A 22,098-nucleotide genomic window follows, 5' to 3' on the forward strand; every position below is an offset into this window, starting at 1 on the left:
AACCTTTACCCTTACAGAGTGACTGCAATATTCATTTCTGTTTTCACTTAAATATGGCTTAGAACTGCATTTACAAGGTGCCCGTGCAAAGCGTGCAAAAGCATTTCTTTATTAAGTGTTAGAAGCTCCTGGCGTTTTATTCACCACTTAAATATACGCTGTAAAAATGTGTCAAGCAAATAGCTTGTTACAATTTTTATTGTCACACCTAACACCATTCATCCAACTCACTTTTCTCCACTGCACTCAAACAATATGAGAGGCACTAATAATCCCAGAGCCCTTCAATACATCCAACAGAAAAGATTATTTAATGATTAAAAGCATTTTCTTACATATGCTCACATATGCTGTGTCACTTTCACGCACACCTAGACCTCTTTGGAAACCTAAACTTACTCTTGTTTTCTTAGACCCCACCCACACACACACACACACACACACACACACACACACACACACACACACACACACACACACACACACACACAAATACACAACCCTGCCTATAAAGTCCAAAAAGAACACAAATAAAAGGCCAAGACCATAAATAAACACAAGAATTTGTAAGGTTGACTTTTGCAATTAGGACTGCAAGGGAAAATATATCTCAGAGAAACATTTTAATGAGTTTCAGCTAAGTAGCTGTGCTTTCTGAAAAAAAAAAAAAAAAGCAACCCAGTAATGCATCATCACTCAAAAGCTGGTGCAGAGAACATTCTTTAGAATGTGAGATATTTCTCCCGTGTCCAGTGATGGCTCAGTAAAAGAGCCTTGGGCGTCATAAAACCTGAAGGCAATTAAAAGCGGTGATTTTTCACCACCGTTTCTGAATTCTGTAGCAATTAATCTGCCCAATTTGATTAGGAAAGGCACAAATTAAACAATAAAGACCTGTCTAATGAGGGATTAATTATGGGTAGCAGGAGGGGAGTGAAACCGAAGCACCAGCCATGTGTCAGTGTCTCCTGCAGACAGCGCAGGGCCATAAGGAAGACAAAGAGGCTCCTCGTCCATGTGGTCCTGCACTGATAGGGCCCCCCTCATCACAGATCAGTAGATCCACAGCCCATGAAGCCCGTAAATGGCTGGGCCATAATTGAAAGTGCCAAAATCAATGTGTTGACAGGCCTTGATTAAATTAAATATGTCTCCCATAGGAGAGGGGTGGGCCTGTGGAAGGAGGTGGGTGCAAGCGCTGCCGCTCGAATGAGCTCACTCACTGAGAAGCTGTGACTCCAGGGGCATCATGGAGTATGTGACAACCTTATTTAGAAAGCTAACATGGTTTGACATCATAAAACAGACAGAAAGGCAGAGGCAATGGTGGTGCTCTGGTGGAGATGTCTTTTTTTTATAAACACCTTTTTAAAAAAATCCTTTCAGAGCTCAATTTCCAAACATTAAAAAAAGAAAACTCTTAATATCCTTGATCTGTAATTTTTAAAAAATCACACAATGTTTGCAGTTATGCTACAATAATTGAACAGGATGAGCCATCTTTAAGACCTTTAGGAGGGATTTACTGTGTATTGCTGGTGTCAGTTATTCAGTATTTTACTGTAAAAAAAGCAACTTAATCTTAAATCTTCAGTGTGATTTTGGTGGCTTTAAAACACTGCTGAAGTTCAACATCTCAACAACAACTTGAACATACTATATTAAACTGTCTTGTATAGTTTATTCAAATATTTCCAACCAATCAGACCGCACTCTTGTACTTTTCTAAGTGTCCTTCATCCTTTTGCTTGCTTGTGACCTTATAGTGTGTTCAGTGTGAACAAGTCTGCCTAAAACTTCTGATTTGTCCATTCTTTTTCCTCCCTCGGGTCCATATTAGCTGAATTTGTAAAACATCCTCCTGCATTCCTGCAGCTCACATGGTCTTTTTGCTCCCCGCTACAACACACGGATCTGTTGTGTCTTTTGTTCTTTAATTTGAGCCTGCCGGCCACAGGAGAAGTCAGAGGCAAAGGACATCACCTGTATATAAAAAAAGCCAAACTCCTCATCATTTCAGGCTTTGCCCAAATTTAAAGGATTAGGCAGCCAGAGTCAGTAAAGGGTCACTGACAGTGTGTTCCTCTGGGTGGAGGCAAGCGGAAGGCTGGGGTGGGTTAGATGTGATGGTGATGGGGAGCTCCGAGAGGCTCAACCCCCTCTGGATAAACTTGAGTTTCAGACTGTTGAGACTTGTGAGATTAGGATGGAGCCAAGTCTGCTACGCTGTGATCTGAAGGACAGGGCACACAGCGGCTCGCCATCTACAGCACAACTTCCCAGACAAACCCCCTGCTTCTGCCCCCTCCTTTATTTGTTTAGGTTTGCTTTTCTTTGGTCAGCTCTATAAAGCGGCAGAGAACAACCCAAAATGATGGGCTTAAGGTTTTTGTGAGCATTGGTTTATGTACGTGGTGTCACTGGAAGGACAAGGCAGAGATTTTTGCAGTGATATTTTTAAAAAGGCCGAGCCACACACACCACTGTCTAAATCCCATGATTGCATTTCAAAACTGATTTTGAAATGCAATTGTCTAGACATGTTGTCTCCTGGTTTACTAATTATTTGAGTGACAGGACTCAATGCATTAAATGTGAAAATCTGTGCTCAGAACTTTTGAATATTCACACTGGGGTGCCACAGGGTTCAATTTTAGGACCTCTGCTGTTCATCATGTATATAAATGATTTGGGACAAAATGTGTCCAATGCTAGTATGCATTTTTATGCTGATGACACAGTTATTTATTCCTTTGGCTCAAACTTTGAAAAGGCAATAGAATCGTTGCAGAAAGCTTTTGACGTGGTTCAGCACACACTTCTGGAGCTGAAATTGGTTCTCAATGCTGAAAAGACAAAGCTAATGTTGTTTTCAAACATGAAGAGATTTCCTCAAACTGTCCCCTTGGTGTCCACTCTTGAGGGAAACCTCATAGAAGTGGTGCATACGTATAAATATCTTGGCTTTTTAATTGATGATTCTCTGACCTTTAAACCTCACATAGACAATCTTGTGAAAAAACTCAAACTAAAATTGGGATTTTTCTTTCGAAACAAATTTTGCTTTTCTTTTGAGGCAAAAAAGCGTCTTGTAAATGCTACATTTTTATCTGTTTTAGATTATGGTGATCTGCTGTACATGAATGCTTCCGCCCAGTGTCTTCATAAGATTGACTCAGTTTATCATGCCTCCTTACGGTTTATTACAAACTGTAGGGCCTTGACCCATTGTTGTGATCTGTACGCTCGAGTGGGATGGCCTTCGTTGTCCTCCAGGAGGTTTGCTCACTGGTGCATCTTTATTTATAAGGCCCTGCTTGGACAAATGCCCACCTACATTTGCGATCTGCTCACACGGAGAAGTACTGTTTCTTACAGCCTGCGTTCAAGCGATCTTTTATTGCTCAATGTTCCATTTGCCAGAACTGAACTGGGAAAGAGGGCTTTTACTTATGCTGCCCCTTTCACATGGAACATGATGCAAAAAGACTGGAAGATAGCAGATCTTATTTCATTAAATGCTTTTAAGTCCAGATTGAGAGAGCCAGAGAAAAATGTTTTTAAAATGTAATTGTTATTTATAATATGTATGTAACTTTGTAATTTCAACGTGTTGTCGCCTCTTGGCCAGGACTCCCTTGCAAAAGAGGTTTTTAATCTCAATGGGACTTTTCCTGGTTAAATAAAGGTTAATAATAATAAAAAAAAAAACTGATTTGTATCTCATGTCAGTTCCCACAGAATTAATTTTCAAAACAAATAACTATGACCACTTTTCTTCCTTATCTTGATGAAAATTGAAAATGATTGTGATGTGATATGTGTTGGAGGAGCAAATTAGTGATGATGTCCACAGAGGAGATAATAATAAGTGCCATTAAAACAAAAACAGGAGTAAGTGAAACGAGTGATTAGATAATGATCACAGTGAGACAATTTGTTTATTTAAAATAGTGTAAAAAGATTACTAAAGATCATGTGTGGTTACCAAAAATAAATTACAAAAACAATTACTGTATTTATATTCTAGTATTATTATAATAAAAAGTGTAATAATAATAATAATAATAATAATAATAATAATAATAATAATAATAATAAATCAGTTTGTTTTGAGCGTTGTGAATTAAGGGTGACAGTGTTTAAATGCTCTACATCATTTACTTCATTATAAAGGTTTTTTTTTTCTTCATTTCCGATTACAGGAACGATTTGTTGCTTAAACTACTGCTTGTTATGCGCTTATTAAGCATTTCATTTAAGACTCTATTCACTTTCTAATCAACAAGAGGCTCGGCGTTTGAAAAGCCCAAATGACGGACTTATCAAAACAAATCCCACGATTTGCCATTAGTTAATCAATCCATATAGATATCATATTACCCAGGCCAGTGATTTGCAAATGATTTTTAGTATGCTTCCTGTTTAATGGCGTGAAAGAAATAAAGGGGCGATAATTCAATTTCACACCAGTACCTCGGGTAATTGAGATGTCTTTGACTGAACGATGAAACGCTGTAAATTTAAAAAGCCGCAGTTTTATCTAAGTTTTACAGAGCGATGAACGCCATGGACGGTCACTGATAGCGCCGTGCTATCAGTGTGATTTTAAAGTCATGCGGAGGTCATGGTGTGAGACACAGGGAGGCTATCTGCCCCAAGGCGTATGTATCAGTAATTGTCAGTGTGTGTGTGTATATATATATATATATATATATATATATATATATATCTATATATATATATATATATATATATATATATATATATATATATGATTATACTTATTATAAACGTTATAATATTTATAATATTTATATTTATAATATTTATAATATTATAGTTTATAATATTATAAACTAATAATAATAATAATGATACACATAGGCCCATGTTGGAATTTATCCCTTAAACTTCAGTATTGATTTTTTTAAAGAACAATCAAAAGTACTTAAAAATAAAAGTCAAACTCACTAAACAGTTCCAGAAGTAGGCTACTACATTTTGCCCACCGTGCCACACCGAGGCGGTGAAATTAAGCCGATATTGCTGTCTGATAATCATCAATCAAAAGTTATCGTATTTAAATGTTAGCCCTAAATTCTGATACTCCATCACTGAAAAAAGTGCCCAAAGTCTAGTACCGTTCATTGTTTTACAATCAAACTCATTAGTAAGCGTGTTACTCTAAACGGTGTTCTTCCCTGTGGGGCCCGCAGGTCTTAAATAACCTCAGTGACAGCGCCGTCGCGGTGCTGGTTTTTGATTAGCGCATGAATATTTTAACAGATCGTGACGCGGTCACAGGTGCGTTTAACTTAGTGCTGCTGCTGTGGTTTTAACACAAACAGGGCCGTTTGAGCCAAACACCCAAGCTGTTTTACAATCCACTGATATGCCTGTATGAGAAAAACAAGTGCCGAGCGAAGCGTGCCGTTTTTTTCTACATCATACGATCATATGAGAGGGAGGGGTGCGACTGTCATTTGCAGTAGGCTACTTGCAGTTTGGTTGCGGGGGTATCAGTGCTAAGCAGACAAGCTTGAATCATCATAAATCCTGATATTTCTTTTTAGAGAGTCTCCTTTAACAACATGCTTCCTCCTCCTCCCCGGGGATGGAGGCGACAACCGGGACTGAAAACCCCACTCTCCCTTTTTTTTGCCCTGAACCGCAAGAAGGTTTTCATCAACACCGCGGGGACGCATTCATCCTGCCTGTCAGCCGGGGAAAGGTGAGGGAGATGAATGGGGAAGAGAGTTCAGTAAGCTGTGCATCTGATGGACTCGGAGAAACAGGCATGTAACAGAAACAACAATTGTCTTTATTTCTTCTCCGTAACCCGCACGCAGTCGTTGAAATCGCTGCCAAGCTGCAAACGCACCTATCGCCGTCAGCTCGGCACGGCTTCACATTTGGATCTGATCTGATTTCTCTGTGCTCTCTTTTCCACGCTATTCCACGGGGCATGGCTGCTTTAAAGACGAGCCCTTTGTGATTCTCTGAGACACCAGCGCACGATGATTACAGGATATATAATCATCCTGTTTATTGTTTAATTTTTCACCCTGACTTACACTGTAAACACACACACACACACACACACACACACACACACACACACACACACACACACACACACTGAAATAACTAAAATACAATGACACGAAATGCATGACTATTCAACGTTCATGTTTTCCAAAATGCTGAATTTGCGTAATTTTTCCAAATGCATGTTTTGATGGGGACCACACTCTTCTTCTTACTTTTATTCAATTTTACTTTTTTAAAATCATGATCGAGACAGTCTTTGTTATGTTATTTATTTCCTGTTCAAAGTTATATAAGCTTACATGTTTAAGCTTAAAACATGTAAGCTTTAAGATTTAATCAGACTATTATGTTAGAAGCCTTGGCTTGGATGGGTGAGCGAGGTTTGACAGAATTAAAAACCGTCTTCAGAAAAAGGAGACTTGCGAACTTTGGATGAGTACACCTGCTAAAGCGACTGAACCACCAGTCTGCAGAGTGTCAATTGCATCTTAAGCTTAAATGGCCGTGAGGCATTGTTACTTAGCGGCAGCAAAGTGCCCCGATCCGCCTGATTGCGCTAATTGCTTTGAAATGGGATACATTACGTATCATTACGGAGACCTTGGGCGGGACTGCCGGCTGTTCCTTTCATCTCTCTTAGGTGCATCACGAAGTCGCCATCCAATTAACTCAAAGCCACTTAATGTTGCTCAAAGAGCTTCAGCAAATTCCTCACAGGTCAGGCGTTCTGATAATATTTATCCGGACTTCATCGTCGCTGATGGAACCTGTTCGTTTCCAAAAAAATCAAGATTTTAGCAGTTATACTCACGCGCGCGATGTCACGATCCCCAGATGAAGGTCGAGCAAACTTTTTTTTTGCCTCGAAATGCCTTTTGACGTGGACTCTGTCTTTTATGTCTTTACAGTCTAAACGGACAGACCTTGCATGAAAAGGGTTAAGACAACTTTCAGAGCGGGCAACAATAGGCCTTTGTCGGGAGTCCCTGCCTCCTCACTAGGAATCAGAGGTAGTTTATTAAGTTAAATAAAGGCCCGATGAGCCTTACAGTTTTTTGTAACTCAACGCGGCCCTCATTTGTTGCCTCGGGATTTAAATGAAACGCTATGGTAATCGTCTTCTCCACGGCATATCGGTCTTTCTTTCTTTTTTTCTTTTTTTAAGGTCACTGTTTGGGATGCTAATTGCATCAACATTGTTTGCCAGCACCGCCGGCCCTCTGTTCACAAGGCAAATTAATCGGAAACAATGACACTGCAGCGTTCAGGCACCGCGGGGGTTAATTGTGACTTTATTAAAATCATAGTTTTCTGAGATATGTGAGGAAATAGTGTCTGGTGTGCGAAGCGCGCAATTAGGCCCAATAGCTGATGGATATCAGAAGATCGTTATTATCGCGTGATTGTGGTCACTAAAGCAAAAAAACACACTTCCTGATCACAGACCTGTGTTATTAAAAGTAAAACAAAACATCCGTTACTTTCATAGTGGACATCACCGGGAAAAAAGCAGGTTGAACCTCAATGCTGTTCACTTTAACTTTATTGTGTGCCTATTTGTGTTTGCGCACACTCATTTGAGGACTCGCTGTTTAAGAGTGCGGGTTAAGTGTTTGAGCCCCAAGCAGAGGGGACCTCAGTCGGATATAGGAGACCCCGGTGTGACTTCAAAAGCTTCCAGAAACGATGCCACTCGCTTCAGGTTTGAGGTTTGAAGTTTTTCCAAACACACAACAGCTCCACGTGGAGACTCCTACCTGCACAGACACGCACACACTGACTGACACACAGGATGTGCAGCTGAGGTGATGATAAATGGTGACGTGCGCGTTACGCGTTTCCATTTTATATGCTCTAAACCCCAAAACAGCAACCAGGCTTTAAAAATGAAAGTGACAACCGGAAATCAGTCGAGACAGACCTGAAGTTTAACTGATCATTTGAATGATTTTATATTGTTTTTCAGGATCCATCATTTCTCTGAAACTATCATTCACACACAGCGTGGGCTCCTTGATATGTACTGACGGCAAGCCTCAGTGAACAGCAAATTATTAACTCATCGGCTTTACTTTGTCGTTAACAGCTGGCAAATCGCTGATGAATGTTATTTGCACCGTTCGTGCGAAGGAAACATTTGCATTTTTAACCATGACTACAGCACAACATGGATTTTCCGGATTTCCCTCCCTGAGACTGTTTCGAGGTCTCAGCACCCTACACAGTCCCGCACCGAGTCATGACAACTCGTCTCCTCAGGGATCCGCGGTCTGACGCGTATCTTGGGAAACACTTGCACCATGGAATCCCTTTCAGCGAGGATACGCGCTCACAAGTAACCTTCCGTGGGCGCTGACCTTTTCTTCTGAGAAGCCTGCTATTACACGACTATAGCTCTCATTTGAATGGATGGAAATAGCGTGCGATCGGCTGAGAGAAAACTAATTTTTCAGGCTGAATGGCTCAGTGTCCCCGGGCTATAGGGCGGATAGAAGGAGGAGGCGGTGCCGCGCTCTCGGTGCGGGTTCAACTTTTTCAATAGTCTCCCTAAAACGTGGGGCGCTTTGATCCGCGCCGCTGCTGGCGCCTAAAAACAACATAAGTTGTCTGCCCATTAGGAAGACTGACAAATCGTGACAGATTGTTAATGCCTGGCAGTTAGCAACGCAGGAGCCATCACGAGAACTGACTGCGCTCAAAATCAATCACTAAATACATCAATTAAAAAAGGTAATCTCTTGCCTGTCTTTACTCCAAAGGTTTGTGAATTTCTGGGATTTCTTTTTGAATATTATATTTACAAATGCGTGCATCCAGTGAGGCAGGGCTGTGCTCCCCCCCCCCCCCCCCTTTTTTTTTTTAATGCAGGGGGAATAGATAGCTTTAGTGGGTTTATATAAAACCCCCTCTTCGTGGAGTGGCCAGAAAATGAGAGGGTATGCGAGCTACATCTAGGCAAATCAATGACAGTTTAAAATATCTCTCCCTGGCTCCCACTGATCATCAGTTTTCAGGGTTTTTTTTTTTTTACTTTAAGGGATGGAGTCAAAGATGGGGAAAAATCCCACTGACACCCCCCCTCAAGCCCGATAATTACCCCTAAATGACTGCGAAGGCCTGTGTGTTTCAATCTGATTAGAGCCCCCGCAGCCATCAATAAACTGCGCACTCCAAAAGGGGTGCGTGGCACAGAGGGAGGAAATTGTTGTGCAACAGTCAGGACTTACCTAAAGCACTGCGAGGCCAAAGTGGAAAATGGGTCGACCCAGTCAAAATGTTTGAGACTGTATATTTGTGTTATCAAACATGGCAAACGAGTAGGGGCAATAATAGAAGGAACCCACACGCCTTTAAACCACCCTTGGCTTTTCATGGTTGGAGCTTTACTCACTAGAATGGTAGTGGTGGTGGAGTGATTGGGGGCGAGGGGGTGGGGTGTGGGGTTGATGAAACCACACTTCATCAAGAGTTTTGTCGTGTTTATGTTTATCTGACATTGGTTGTTGCAAAAAAAGAAGAAGAAAAAAAGAAACTTTCTTCAGCCCCCTTTCACTCCGGGTCCAGCCCACGTCTTCCCTGATTGGCTACCTCTCTGTCCACGTCTGCCTTATTATAGGAGCTGCGCTCCAATTTGGCCACACAAACATGAGGATACCGTCACATTAGGGCAGCACCGCACCAACTCAATAGCATCTCTTCCCCACGACACTGCTTTGTAACGAGTCGTTTCAGCGGTGCCGGTCGGCCTTGTATGGCCCCATCGATATCCATGTCCGCTCTGGCTGCTGGTTTGAAGGCTGAAGATATTTCTCCCCGCTCGGTTCTCGTCAGCAGAGGCGAAATGCAGACCAGCTTGAGTCCCACGGGGGAGACCGGGAAGCCAAAAGTCCCTATTCTGCCCTTCAGCGTAGAGGCGCTGATGGCTGACAGGAAACCCAGCAAAGAGGTGCCATCGCCGGATCCTGCTTCTGTAGCCGGGACGTCCCAAGTGCTGGGAAAGGGGGCGCGGATGGGTTCTTTTGGTAGCCTGGATACACCAGTCTCGACTTTACCTATGAGCTCTACATTTTCAGTGGGCGAGATCATGAACATGCCCGAAGACGTGCTGATTAAACCCGAGAGCCCGGACAGTAAAGACAGGACTTCGTGGATACAGAGTCCACGCTTTTCTCCCACATCTCCAAGTAAGTTTAAGTTTCAGTTAAGTTACTAAATTAGAATTTAAAAATGTCTCTTAGCGATATAAGCATATGTAAGCGAGAATATCTAGTTTTTTTCTCTTGGTATTGTGTTTTACATGTCTGTAATACTTTCTGTTGGTCTTGTGTTGATCTGGCATTGCGCGTCGACACCAGAGTTTTGAATTAAATCGTTCTGTCTTCCCATAGGAAGGTTGAGTCCTCCTGCCTGTCCACTGCGAAAACACAAGACGAACAGAAAGCCCCGGACCCCCTTCACCACATCCCAGCTGCTCGCCCTAGAGAGGAAGTTCCGCCAGAAGCAGTACCTTTCTATCGCCGAGCGCGCAGAGTTCTCCAGTTCTCTCAACCTGACGGAGACCCAGGTTAAAATCTGGTTTCAGAACAGAAGAGCTAAGGCCAAACGCCTGCAAGAGGCAGAACTTGAAAAACTGAAAATGGCAGCAAAGCCTATGCTGCCTCCAGCTTTCGGGATTTCCTTTCCTCTCGGTACGCACGTCCCCGCGTCCTATGCAGGGTCGCATCCGTTCCAGAGGCACTCGCTGCCGGTTTCTCCGGTTGGACTGTACGCCGCTCACGTCGGATACAGTATGTATCACCTTGCTTGACAAGGACGGAGGACGAGCGCAACGAGCAGCGGGACGCAAAGGGGGGGTTAAGGATGTTTTGTGAGGGCCCCTATTCAGAGGGGACCCCTTTGGACCAGTGAGGTGACACTGCACCACATAAAGAAGCATCCTGGTGCCGAGGTCAGTGTCACACCTTGTCAGGTGAGGGCGAGGCTTCTTCACAGACCCCCCCCCCCCCCCCCCCCCTTCTGAGGCTCTTGAAGTTTAGGCACTTCTCTAGACCTCGCCAGTAAGTTCCCACACTGCACAAATAATCCAACTTTAATTCGTCATTTAATGTCAACTGTGTTGTACCGAAATGAATTTGAACGAAGGAGAACATAAACAATGTAAAATCTTATTTGAATAAATAGGATGAGACTTTAAATTACTTTAAGGTGGACATTTTTGCGGCGCGGAGGTAGAAAACAGCTTAAACCTGTAGCCCTATGGTATATCACTAATGGACTTTTAAGTATGGACTGTAGTGCTGTGGCCACACAGCTCACTCCTTCGCGAGTGCTTACAGCCAGGTGAAAAGGCGAAAGGGCTGCACATCAGAGACTATGCACCAAAAAAAACTTTAGGCTGGGCTTTTTTTTAATTGCATCTGTAGGCTTCTGCCACACCACAACATCCATACTTTTCATTTTCTTTCTTTCTTTTTATTGCATTCATATCAATGCGTAACTATAGTGGGTTACTAAATCCAGTATAGGTGAGTGCTCTTTTGTGAATTTTGAAAACCACAGCATTTTTTTTATTGTTATTTTTATTATTTTCTTATGACAGCACTGTCTGTTGTCGGATTGATTCCCTTCGGAAGGGATAATTGTACTGTAAAATAATGTATATTTGAAGAATATCCTCATTTATATTATGAATATATTTGTGACATAACTTAACAATAAATTGTTTATTCTTTTTTCACTGAGAGGTTGCTCGTTTTGACTGACAGGATGCACACTGTTGCGCCGACGGTGAGGCAAATTACTGTAAGGAACTTTAGTCAGTATTTAATCTTTTTAACGCCTTAATGAACAGAAAAAATATTTCTTCTACTTCAAAAAAATCTATCAGGTCTATTAAGGAGTAGAAATTAAAAAACAGGCTTCTAATGAGCTCGATGACTTCAACATTTAATTATTATTTTTATTTTAAAACGTCACAGGGACGATTAAAGGCTTCACGTGACCCATACTGACAGAGTGACAATAGAAAGCCCCACATTTGCTTTAGTTTTCCTTGCAGTTGAGCCTGTCACACTCACTGTGCGCTCCGGCTGGTGTGCGCTGTGAATTTAAACTTGTCACATGGTATTTGGTGGAATGTATTGCTACAGCTGTCGCCTCTCGCTTTGAAACAACTAACCTAGATTTTGTTGGCGCCAGAAGAGTTTAGAGGGGGTGGAGATTGCGGGAGAGGAAGAAAGAGAAAGAGAAGGGGGTGAGACAACCAGTTGTGCTGACTTCAAAACACGCCGATAAATATTGGGAGATTGCTTCTCCGGGGCTAAACTCCTCGTAAACTATCCGCTTGAGTGTCATTATGTGCATTTAGGGTGTAAAACGAGCCAGGTGACACCTCGTTTTGAGGGGGAAGACAGGGTGTCAGGAGCCATGTGGCACATAAAGAAAACATCTTAACCTGAATTTGAACACCGGAGTCATTTTCTGCCATTTTCTGCGGATCAGATAAAGGAGGAGGAGGTGGAGAAGGGGTGGGGGGGGGATTACAGGTCACTCCACAGCAGTTTTAAAGGCTTTCTTTTGACTTCCTTGCCATTCAAGCAGGGGTTAAACTCGAGTAAAATAATTGCTGTAATGAGCAAAGGCAATCTGCCACAGACAGAGGCCGGCTCCAGCGTGGCTGTAGCTCCAGGCAAGGCGGAACTTTTATCATTCCTAAAATGTCAACGGGGGACTGGGACGGGCAACACTCCTCAGTGCGCCGTGATTTCCTCCTCCTCAGTTCTGAAAGGTTTCTGTCCTGGAAAGTGTTCCCAAAGAGTTTCCCATTTATTCAGGCACTCTCAAAGACACGTTTCTCCTTCGGCTTCGAAGTTTTTGCAATATTACAGCTTTCAGTCTGAGTTTAAGGTAAAGTGTTTTTTTCTTTCGATTTGATTTATACCCGTTTTTTAAATTTCATCTATTTTTCTCAGATAATCTCCAGTCCGTCCATGAGGGATGAATTTATACATAATCCCCGACAATAGGTTCAAATCACACGGATGAACGCTCTATCTGAAAAAGAAGAGAAACTTGACACAAAAGAGCCTAAGGGGATCGGCCGATTCTTTGAAACTCTTTCATTCTTTTGTCTCCAGCACTCTATCTTGCCAGGAGCCAAACAGAAAACAAAAGTCACTTGTTTAGATCATCCAAAAGATCACAGGAGGCTGTTTGACTCCGTAGTAAAACCTCTTGATCCTCACGAAAGAAAAATGGGTTATTAGATGCCGTCAAAGCAGCCTGGATAAATGATTAAGGAATGGGCCCTTTACTCTGCATTACTTTTTCATGTGGGATAGGCCTGCGTTATGTGGCTCTTTGGGCTGAATTATTAAATGAAGTATCTCAGAAAAAAAAATTCATATCACACAATTCGTGTTAGTCCCGATCAATTACGACGATCAGTGTGAATTTGTAGTTTTAGGAAACAGCGAACTGAAAAAACGCCGACTGGCCTTTCGTTGAAGCGTATTAAGCCATGAATATGGGTTAAACTGGTTGTTCTCTTTATTTTCAAAACGATACAATTCATTATTTTACCCGTATGCTACTTGATCATTAAAGAAGCTTAGAGAATAAAACCAAGTAGAGATTATGAAAGCACTTACATTTGAGTTAAAGAAAGTTCGGAAATTTGTTACTGTAATTTGATGTTGTTTTCTAAATAAATACAATTATGGTACAACTGTGTAAATGATTTGAAAATGTCTGCACATTAAGGGTATCGATTTTTATTAAAAAAAAAAGACCATATATTTTTAAATACAAAAAGTTAGAGTGTTACCAAGATATGCAATATTGCAAATGTTATAAACAACAAGTGTAAAGAACGATGCTCACAATAGGCTATTGTTATTACTTAAAAAATAAATAAATACGGAGACATTTTGACCTTACACCTTTTTAAAGCCAAAATCCATAAAATCTGAAACCCCCCCAACTTTTTTCAGGTACCACAACACCATCTACTGTTCGCAGAGTAACATAACACAGCCTGGTTTGTTCCAGTAATAATAATAATAACTGCAAAGTTTGACCTAACCAAAACCATCCATTTAAAACGCATGAATTACTACTTAATACACAATGCGATTATTCATATTTTGTTTCGTGGTAAGCCTTTGGTTCTTTTCAACTTAAACGTTTATTTTCTTAGTGAGCAAAATAAATTATTATTATTATTATTATTATTATTATTATTATTATTATTATTATTATGAATAACAATAATATATTAAAGCTATTTTCGAAATACTTCTGTTAAAACTGTTAAAAGAAACATTTCGTGGGCGCTTGTTGAGGATTGATTGTAGTAACAGATAAACTTTTAACGCATTTAACTCCCATATTAATAAGTTAATGTAAATTATGTGATTTTTTTCTTAAAAATAATTAATTGAACTCCGAGTAATGTCAAATACGCATCCATGCTCTGTAACTAAAGGCAGGATTTAAAGTGGAATGTAACATGAAAGGAGATGGAACCCTAACATCCGCTCTGATGTGAGCGCCAGTAGATTTTTGTTTTTCTTTGTGCACAGACTGTGTTCAACTGTTTTCATGGATTTAGCCAACTGGAGTCTGCGATATATTAGCACCTATTATATGAGCTATCATACGATCATGACTGGGTTCCATTCCTTAACCAGTTTCAGTTCAGTATAAAGGCGGAATTTGGCAATAGAAACTATACAGAGCATCATCAGATTGCTACCTTCAACCTAATCTAATAGTGACCATGGACACCGCAGCCTGTCCTGCACCAGGAAAAATCACTGTAAACGGTACTGTAACTTAGCATGCTTTTCCTACTTTAAGTTAAAGTATTTAATTTCTTTAAAAAAACAAAAACAAAAAACAAAAATATCTACAAATCCAGTGTCAAATAGGAAAAACAGAGAAAATAAATTTCATCTTTGGCAAATATCACTTGCTGATAAGTTCTTACATTTTGAAAACACTTTCTCTCTCCTGCCCTGTCTTTTTTTAACCTATTTCCCCATTAGAGTGAAGCTAACAAACATATAGCTATTAATTAACCCACGAATAAAGGCCTCAGCAATAGTGTGAAACCCTTCAGTGAAAACTAAAAGATTAGGACAATATTAATGTTAGAAAGCTCGTAAAAAAGATGACTATTCAACCCAAATTTGCGGGAATTTATGGGAATAAAATGAATTTACAAAAGAGAATATTTTTTTTAAAAGTTCAATAATCTCTCAGTAGTAGTTTGGCATATATGACGGTGGGCGTATATGCGCTCACAGGATCAGATTTTATATCAGTTTCATTTAAATATATTTATTTTAAACCAATAGTTTATCAATTAGTTTATCCACTGTCATCTGTTTGTCAAATATATATATGGTATTACAAATGTTGCATGCAGAATGTGTAGATTACTGGATTACTGTCCTTCTCGCGCTTACGTGGACGGTAAGGCCCACCGGAGGGGGCAGTACCGTTTTGGCTCCGTTACGTGTCACACAGGCCCTCAATGGCCTGTGCCCGTGACCTGACTTTGCACGTGGCTCAGGTCGTTAACCACGGGGACAACAAAGAGGCCATCAGGAGTGGAACTGTTAAATGATTCGTTTACAACCACGTTTGTTGAACTGCATCGGTGCCCTGCTGACCCGAGCGAGCGAGCTCATAATCTGAACTGTGCGTTTAAAAGGTGCCTTTACTGCAGGCGTGGGAGAAACGTGGCTCTGCAGTATGAGAGTTTTGAATCGCCATGCAGCCCGAACACTACACAGCCACATTTGCCAAACAGCGTAATTATTGTAACTATCGCGTTGAGTGCGCCAGTCATCTAGTGGAAAACAAGGGGGAAACATTTTCTTATGCGCTCTAATGAGGCAGCGTTTTCTTTTAAAGTGCAATAAAAGTGCTAAATGTGATGGAAAATTGCCTGAAAACCCCGTAAACCAAACGAAATCACAAACTGCATCAGAGATCCTTTCATGTAAATAAGTTTATGATCTGTCATTTATAAGGACATTTATTTTAGCAAGGCAGACAATGATTTCTGTCACCCTTCGGCAAAGTTGTGCTTTTATTGTGCAGCATTTAACATTTTTGGTGCAGTGTCACAGGACATAAAATTTTTTAATAACTTGGCCGCATGTGGTTTAAATGATCTGTTCTCGTTTGCCTTAAAAGAAGGTGGATTCTGAGGCCCTAGAATGATGATTAACAAGCTCAGCAATTAAGCTTTATTAGCGCACTGCAGGCGGATTTCTTAAAGAGCCGTTTGCTAACTTTTTCGCCTCTGCAGGGTAGGTTAATTAGCTGTGAAGAGTTCAGACCTGATGATTCCGAATGCAGAAAATTGATCAAATAAAATGCTTATGCAACATGATCCAAACTATAAAATATATAAATGTACGAGTCATTTATATATTTATTAAAAAGAGACGGAGTATTTTTGTTAGACCCAATATTTATGATGCACAGTATTCTAGCATTTTTCAATTTTTTTTGCTTAAATTGCTTATTGCTTATTGTGTATATATATGTGTGTGTGTGTGTGTGTGTGTGTGTGTGTGTGTGTGTGTGTGTGTGTGCACTGAACTTCAAATGGTCCAGCTGTACTATACTTGTGAAAGAGTTTAACCCGAGTTGGGTTAGGTGGATAAAGACAGGACAAAGACACACTGTGGAAGAGAACCAGAGATTAATAATAAAAAATAATTAAATGTAGAGAGGTGTATAAACACATAGCCAGTGACTGAGTGACTGAAGAAGAAACATTCAATGCAACATAGGAATCCCCCAGCAGCCTACACCTATTGCAGCGCAACTAAGGGTGTATTCAGGGTCACCTGATCCAACCCTATCAACATACCGTATCAAAAAGGAAAGTTTTAAGCCTAATCTTAAAAGCGGAAACAGAAGAAGAAGAGTGGCCTGAAATCTGAAGGCTCTGTCTCTCATTCTACTTTTAAATACTCTAGGAACCACAAGTAAACTTGCAGTCTGAGAGTGAAGAACTCTAATGGGGTGATGTGGTACTCTGATGTCATTAAGATACAATGAGACTGATTATTAAAGAACTTGTATTTGAGGAGCAGGATTTTAATTTCAATTCTAGATTTAATAGGGATCCAATGAAGGGAAGCCAATACAGGAGTAATATGCTCTATTTCTAGTCCCTGTCAGCACTCTTGCTGCAGCATTTTAGATTAACTGAAGGGTTTTCAGGGAGTTTTTAGTCCAGCCTAGAAGTAATAAATGCTGCACTGAACTAGTTTTTCAGCGCCACTCTAAAAGAATTTTATAGATATTGTGCAAATGGAAGAAAGCAGTCCTAGATATTTGTTCAAAATGTGCATTTAAGGACATGTCCTCATCAAAAAGGACTCTAAGATTCCTAACAGTGTTACTGGAGGCCAGAGTAATGCCATCCAGAGAAAGCATTTGGCTAGAAACTGCATTTCTAAGATTTTCAGGGCCTCAGTTTTATCTTAATTTAAAAGCAGAAAATTTGAGGTAATCCAGGTCTTTAAGACATTACTGTAGTTAACTAATTGGTGTGTGTTATCTGACTTCATGGACAGATAAAGTTGGGTGTCATCTGCATAGTTAATACTGATACTGCCTAAGGGAAGCATGTATAATGTAAACAGAGCTGGTCCTCGCACAGAACCCTGTGGAACTCCATAATTAATCTTAGTGTGTGAAGAGGACTCTCCGTTTACATGAGCAAACTGGAGTCTACTAAATAGATATGATTCAGACCACTGCAGCACAGTACCTTTAATATCTACAGCATGTTCTAATCGCAGTAATAAAATGTTATTGTCAACAGTATTGAACGCTGCACTGAAATCTACCAGGACAAGCACAGAGATGAGTCCACTGTCAGAGGCTGAAAGAAGATCACTTGTAACCTTCACTAAAGCTCTGAAACCAGATTGAAACTCTTCAAATAAACAATTCCACCGCATATGTTCAGTTAGCTGTTTTACAACTACTCTTTCAAGAATTTTTTAAATAAAAGCATGGATGGAAAAAGGCTTATAATTACCTAAGACGGATAGGTCAAGTGATGGCTTCTGAACAAAATGAATCAGAGGGTGATGATTGCTTAAAAAATACTGCAATTGAAAGATAAACAGTGTAAGACCCTTTAAAAGTGTTTTTTCTAGTATTACTTTCATTCAAAGGTTAGGTTTAAAATGCATTTCTGTTGCAGATGTACAACATGTAGAATGATATAAGATGTAGAATTATAGGTCAATCAGCACCACCTTGTGACAGATCAGAGCACTGTCAAAATCCTTCTAAAGCTGAGACTTGACTATGAAACAAATGAGAACTACCTATCAAGGATAAATCCAGTATCTGAATATTAAAACCAAAGTCCCTCCAAGTCTTAATGAATAGATTGACACTGTTAGGGGAATCTTTATAATGGAGAGGTTGACTTTCTTGCCAAACTCTAAAGGAGACACCTTTCTAAAGAAGTTGAAGAAATGGGTCGCCTTTATGTAAGCTGAGGAGCAAGCTACCTTTTTGTAAGAATGCAGTGCAATGCAGTATCCCACCTGTTCTGTTTTTCTTGATTTAAATTGCTGAATAAAAAGTGAAAAAAAAGAGAGAGACAACACAGTCTAGATGTACTTATGACCAGCTGTTTTAGAGCTCAACAATACACTGAACACATTAGGTAATCTCAGTCTGTAATGTTTAAAAATGCAAATCTAACAACAAGCTGGGGTGGCATCAGGCATCGGTAAACTTGGGACAAATTTAAAACATAATACTTTACACTTGCAACATCAGATACATCAATTACTCTAAAAAATAAACAAAAAAGCAAACCTAGATCAGAATTTCAGACTACTTTTGAATAGTATTGATGTATTGATGTCAAATGAAAAATTCAAGAGCTAAATAATTCACTAGAATTTTCAACTGGTTTCTTTCATGAAGCATGTTCCTGTTTTGGCCATTCTTTCTGTGACTTGACAGTGAAAGAAAAGAGCAACTTTGTCATGTAAAAATAATTAAGCCTCTTGTCTTTTGTCAAAAAATTTAAATGAGAATGTCTAATAGGTAATGCTGTACCTTACAGGTAATTTCAAGCACTCCATTTTATTTTTACACTGATATGAACGGAAACCAAGGACTTGCATCGCCACAGAGGCCGGCATTCAAAACACCATGACCTCATCCAAAATGACTCATAAAGCAGATCTATTCATAATTGTTTGAATGACATCCAAGCAGTAATATAGGGCGCTGAGAAAAGTGCTGTATACATAAAAAGCAAAATTTCAGCCTGTGATGAGAAAACAGTTTCACACTTTGAAAAATGTATGTGAAAAGAGGACAACTTTTTCTTGTACATTTTAGTTTTGAAAGGTCAACAAATCCCAGAATTCTTTTCTGTCTGTATAAATTAACAAAAGTAGGAGATTTTCCGTAGGTTGGTTGTGTGGTTTCAGCAACAGAGGGCAGCAAAGGCCACAACTCACATCTGGGAAGAACAGTCTTGAAAATCCAAGATTTCAGCATAATTATTTGTCCAAGTAACCTTGTGTGGCCAAAACGCCAAAATGAAATAAAAAGTCATTTTGTCTGTGGATTTCTTTCAGTCACAGTTAATGGGTCACATTTCAAAACACATTCACCGCTTACTGAAGAGACAAATGACACAGTGGTAACTCAATACAGAACAGCTTTAAATAAAAAACAAAAAGCTTTCTAATTAAGTTAAATTAATCAATAAGAGCTGAATGAAAAATAAGTTAAGAGTATGAATAATGTTTTCAGGGAGGGCTCCTCTGCTGACTCACCCTCCAGTTCTTTTCTTTTTGTTTTTATAATCCCTTCTTTCCAAAAACAACTGGCAGACATTTTTTTAATAACTCTGAAGAACAAATCAACAAGGGCATGAACTCTGACACATAAAGAGAGGGTTTATTGCATATCATGGGTAAGTACTCATAAAAGGCAGTGAGTTTCTCTCTCTGACAGTGATACATCTGTTATTTTACATTCAGTCTGCTTAATGCCGTTGATCCATGATATTCATTCAGCATGAGTACAAGCAGCAGAACTGACACAACTCTTTCAAACCCTATCAGAAGGAACATACTGTACAAGCATGGCTTAGATATCTATTTCTTGCATAACACTTTCCCCACCATGTTCAGGTCTTCAGATGTTTACAAAATGCGTTACAGTGCTCCCTCAAATACATGTTTGTCAGGCTACAGGTTGCGACAACAACGATATATTTCTCTTAATGACACGCGGAGCTTTGATCAGCCCTGGTAAGTAAGCAGCGGTTAAGGCTGGCTCCCTTGGTTTGTTATTTCAAGGTTTTCATCGGCATGGTTGGCATTCAGCAAATTTCCTGTGGAAAGTTCTGCACTCCTTGCTGGAATGTAGCCATGCATGTCCAATAACATGAGTGTGTACCCAACTGGGTACAGTGTGAAGCAGCACTGCGTGCACTACCAAAGCCTTATGATGTGTTTATGCTGCATCTGATACACTTTAGTATGTGGTGTTTATGGTGCATGTTCTACCATTCTACGTGTTGTTACTGTGGTATTTATATGAATGTAACAGCAGCGTATGCCCGGATATCTGTGTTTTTGTTGATCATCTGTCCTCTTGGAGCAGCTGAAGCCTGTCCTCTGCATAGTAAGGACTGGTGTTTCCAGTATCAATAGCCTGGCAGTCGTCTGTGAAAAACACCAAGTCCTGCCAAGAAACAAGAAACAAGAAACATGTGGTGTAGCTGCTCTACTTGAAAACATAAAAGCTCAAAAAGAAACCCACACACACTGCGGAGTGCTTACCCGATAACAGATTCTGGTGATGATGCTGTAAAGGTTCTGGATTTTGCGCTTCAGCAGAACCATTCTGGGTTTCTCTCTGCAGTACTGGTTGGGATGGTTCAACACCACGTAAAGAAAGTCACGGAGCTTGGTAGTGATGCAGGAGTTCTGGAGTCATGAAACAAGTATTTACATTCAATCTCCAAGAGAAATACTTTTTTTTTTTCTTTTGCACAGCGCAGCTGTCAAACTGCAAACATTTGCACATCAGGTCAAATCAAAGCTTAAGATTTTGTGCCTCGGGCATTCTCAATGCACATATCCAAACTGTACAAATTTGCCACAGGAAATATTTGTCGTCTGCCAGTTTAACAGCTAAATTAGTCAGTTGATTTTGTATTAAATTGATACATTTAGCGCTTCATTTACTGGGAAATTATACAGTAAGAGAAAATTGAACATTTAAAAAATTAACAACTTACATGCACGTCCAGGAAGATGGCAGGCAGAATCTCAGCACATGTTTTCTGCAACCCAGCAAACATGAGCGTTGAGTTAAATAACTGGTGGCATCAAGATGCCAAAAGCGCCACAAACGTAGACTCTCTTACCGTGCGATGAGAAGTGTGTATTTTATCCAGCAGCATCATGATTTCTTTGCTCAGGTCGAGAGCTCTGGAGTAGCAGGTCGGAGGTGTGCACTCCGACAGCCACACGAGGCTGGAGAGGCACAGGAGAGCTGCGAGTCCCAGCTTCATGTCGGATAACGCTCTGCAGGACTGGACTGGTAGAGGCTGTCAAATAGTACAGAGGAGGGCCGGCTGCTGTTTTAAGGATGGAGTGGAAGAAAAAAAACACGTAGGATGACGTGGAGGAGCAGCACAGCTCACACAAAAAAACCCCAAAAAGACATTTGGGATCTTCTGCGTTGTGGAGAGCAAATCAGCCATGTCTAAATAGCAGCGGTGACTGATTTCTCCCTGCTGACAATGGGCGGACGGATTTTGCGGTGTTTTCTGTCCTACTGCCCGTCATTACATAAAAGCAAGATATTAAGGAGAGCTATTAATCAAAGACTAAAGTCAGCCATTTTGTACGTTAAATCATCTGACCTGCAGTCACGAAGTTCATTAGTAGAAATCACAGGTGTGAGCGTGTTTGGAAACTTTGTATCCGTTTGTCCAATGTAGGGCTTTTAACACAG

The 22,098-nt window shown here is 40.3% G+C and overlaps 2 protein-coding genes across 2 annotated transcripts; one reads left to right on the forward strand and one right to left on the reverse strand.

Annotated features, from left to right (window-relative positions):
• The first annotated feature begins 9,805 nt into the window (after positions 1–9,805).
• On the forward strand, positions 9,806–10,861 carry msx1a (muscle segment homeobox 1a). Its single transcript, XM_085353929.1, has 2 exons — positions 9,806–10,238; positions 10,443–10,861. The coding sequence occupies exons 1-2, from the start codon at positions 9,806–9,808 to the stop codon at positions 10,859–10,861; spliced, it is 852 nt and encodes a 283-aa protein (XP_085210055.1).
• A 9,185-nt stretch (positions 10,862–20,046) lies between these two features.
• Positions 20,047–21,676, reverse strand: LOC146631829 (cytokine-like protein 1). Its single transcript, XM_085353930.1, has 4 exons — positions 21,506–21,676; positions 21,377–21,421; positions 20,916–21,062; positions 20,047–20,817 (listed from the first exon to the last, which is right to left on the reverse strand). Exons 1-4 carry the CDS (start codon positions 21,650–21,652, stop codon positions 20,716–20,718), a joined length of 441 nt encoding a protein of 146 aa, XP_085210056.1. The 5' UTR covers positions 21,653–21,676; the 3' UTR covers positions 20,047–20,715.
• Between the last annotated feature and the right edge of the window lie 422 nt (positions 21,677–22,098).

This window comes from Diplotaxodon limnothrissa, linkage group LG5 (genome assembly GCF_057381915.1).
Source record: "Diplotaxodon limnothrissa isolate DT_005_m linkage group LG5, D_limnothrissa_male_GT1.1, whole genome shotgun sequence".
NCBI lineage: Eukaryota > Metazoa > Chordata > Actinopteri > Cichliformes > Cichlidae > Diplotaxodon > Diplotaxodon limnothrissa.

Coding starts and splice junctions, on each gene's coding strand:
- LOC146631829 (XM_085353930.1), bottom strand. CDS start 21,652: ATGAAGCTGGGACTCGCAGCTCTCCTGTGCCTCTCCAGCCTCGTGTGG. Junction 21,422..21,505: donor TACACACTTCTCATCGCACG/GTAAGAGAGTCT, acceptor GCTGGGTTGCAG/AAAACATGTGCTGAGATTCT. Junction 20,818..20,915: donor TCACCAGAATCTGTTATCGG/GTAAGCACTCCG, acceptor GTTTCTTGGCAG/GACTTGGTGTTTTTCACAGA.
- msx1a (XM_085353929.1), top strand. CDS start 9,806: ATGGCCCCATCGATATCCATGTCCGCTCTGGCTGCTGGTTTGAAGGCT. Junction 10,239..10,442: donor CTTTTCTCCCACATCTCCAA/GTAAGTTTAAGT, acceptor GTCTTCCCATAG/GAAGGTTGAGTCCTCCTGCC.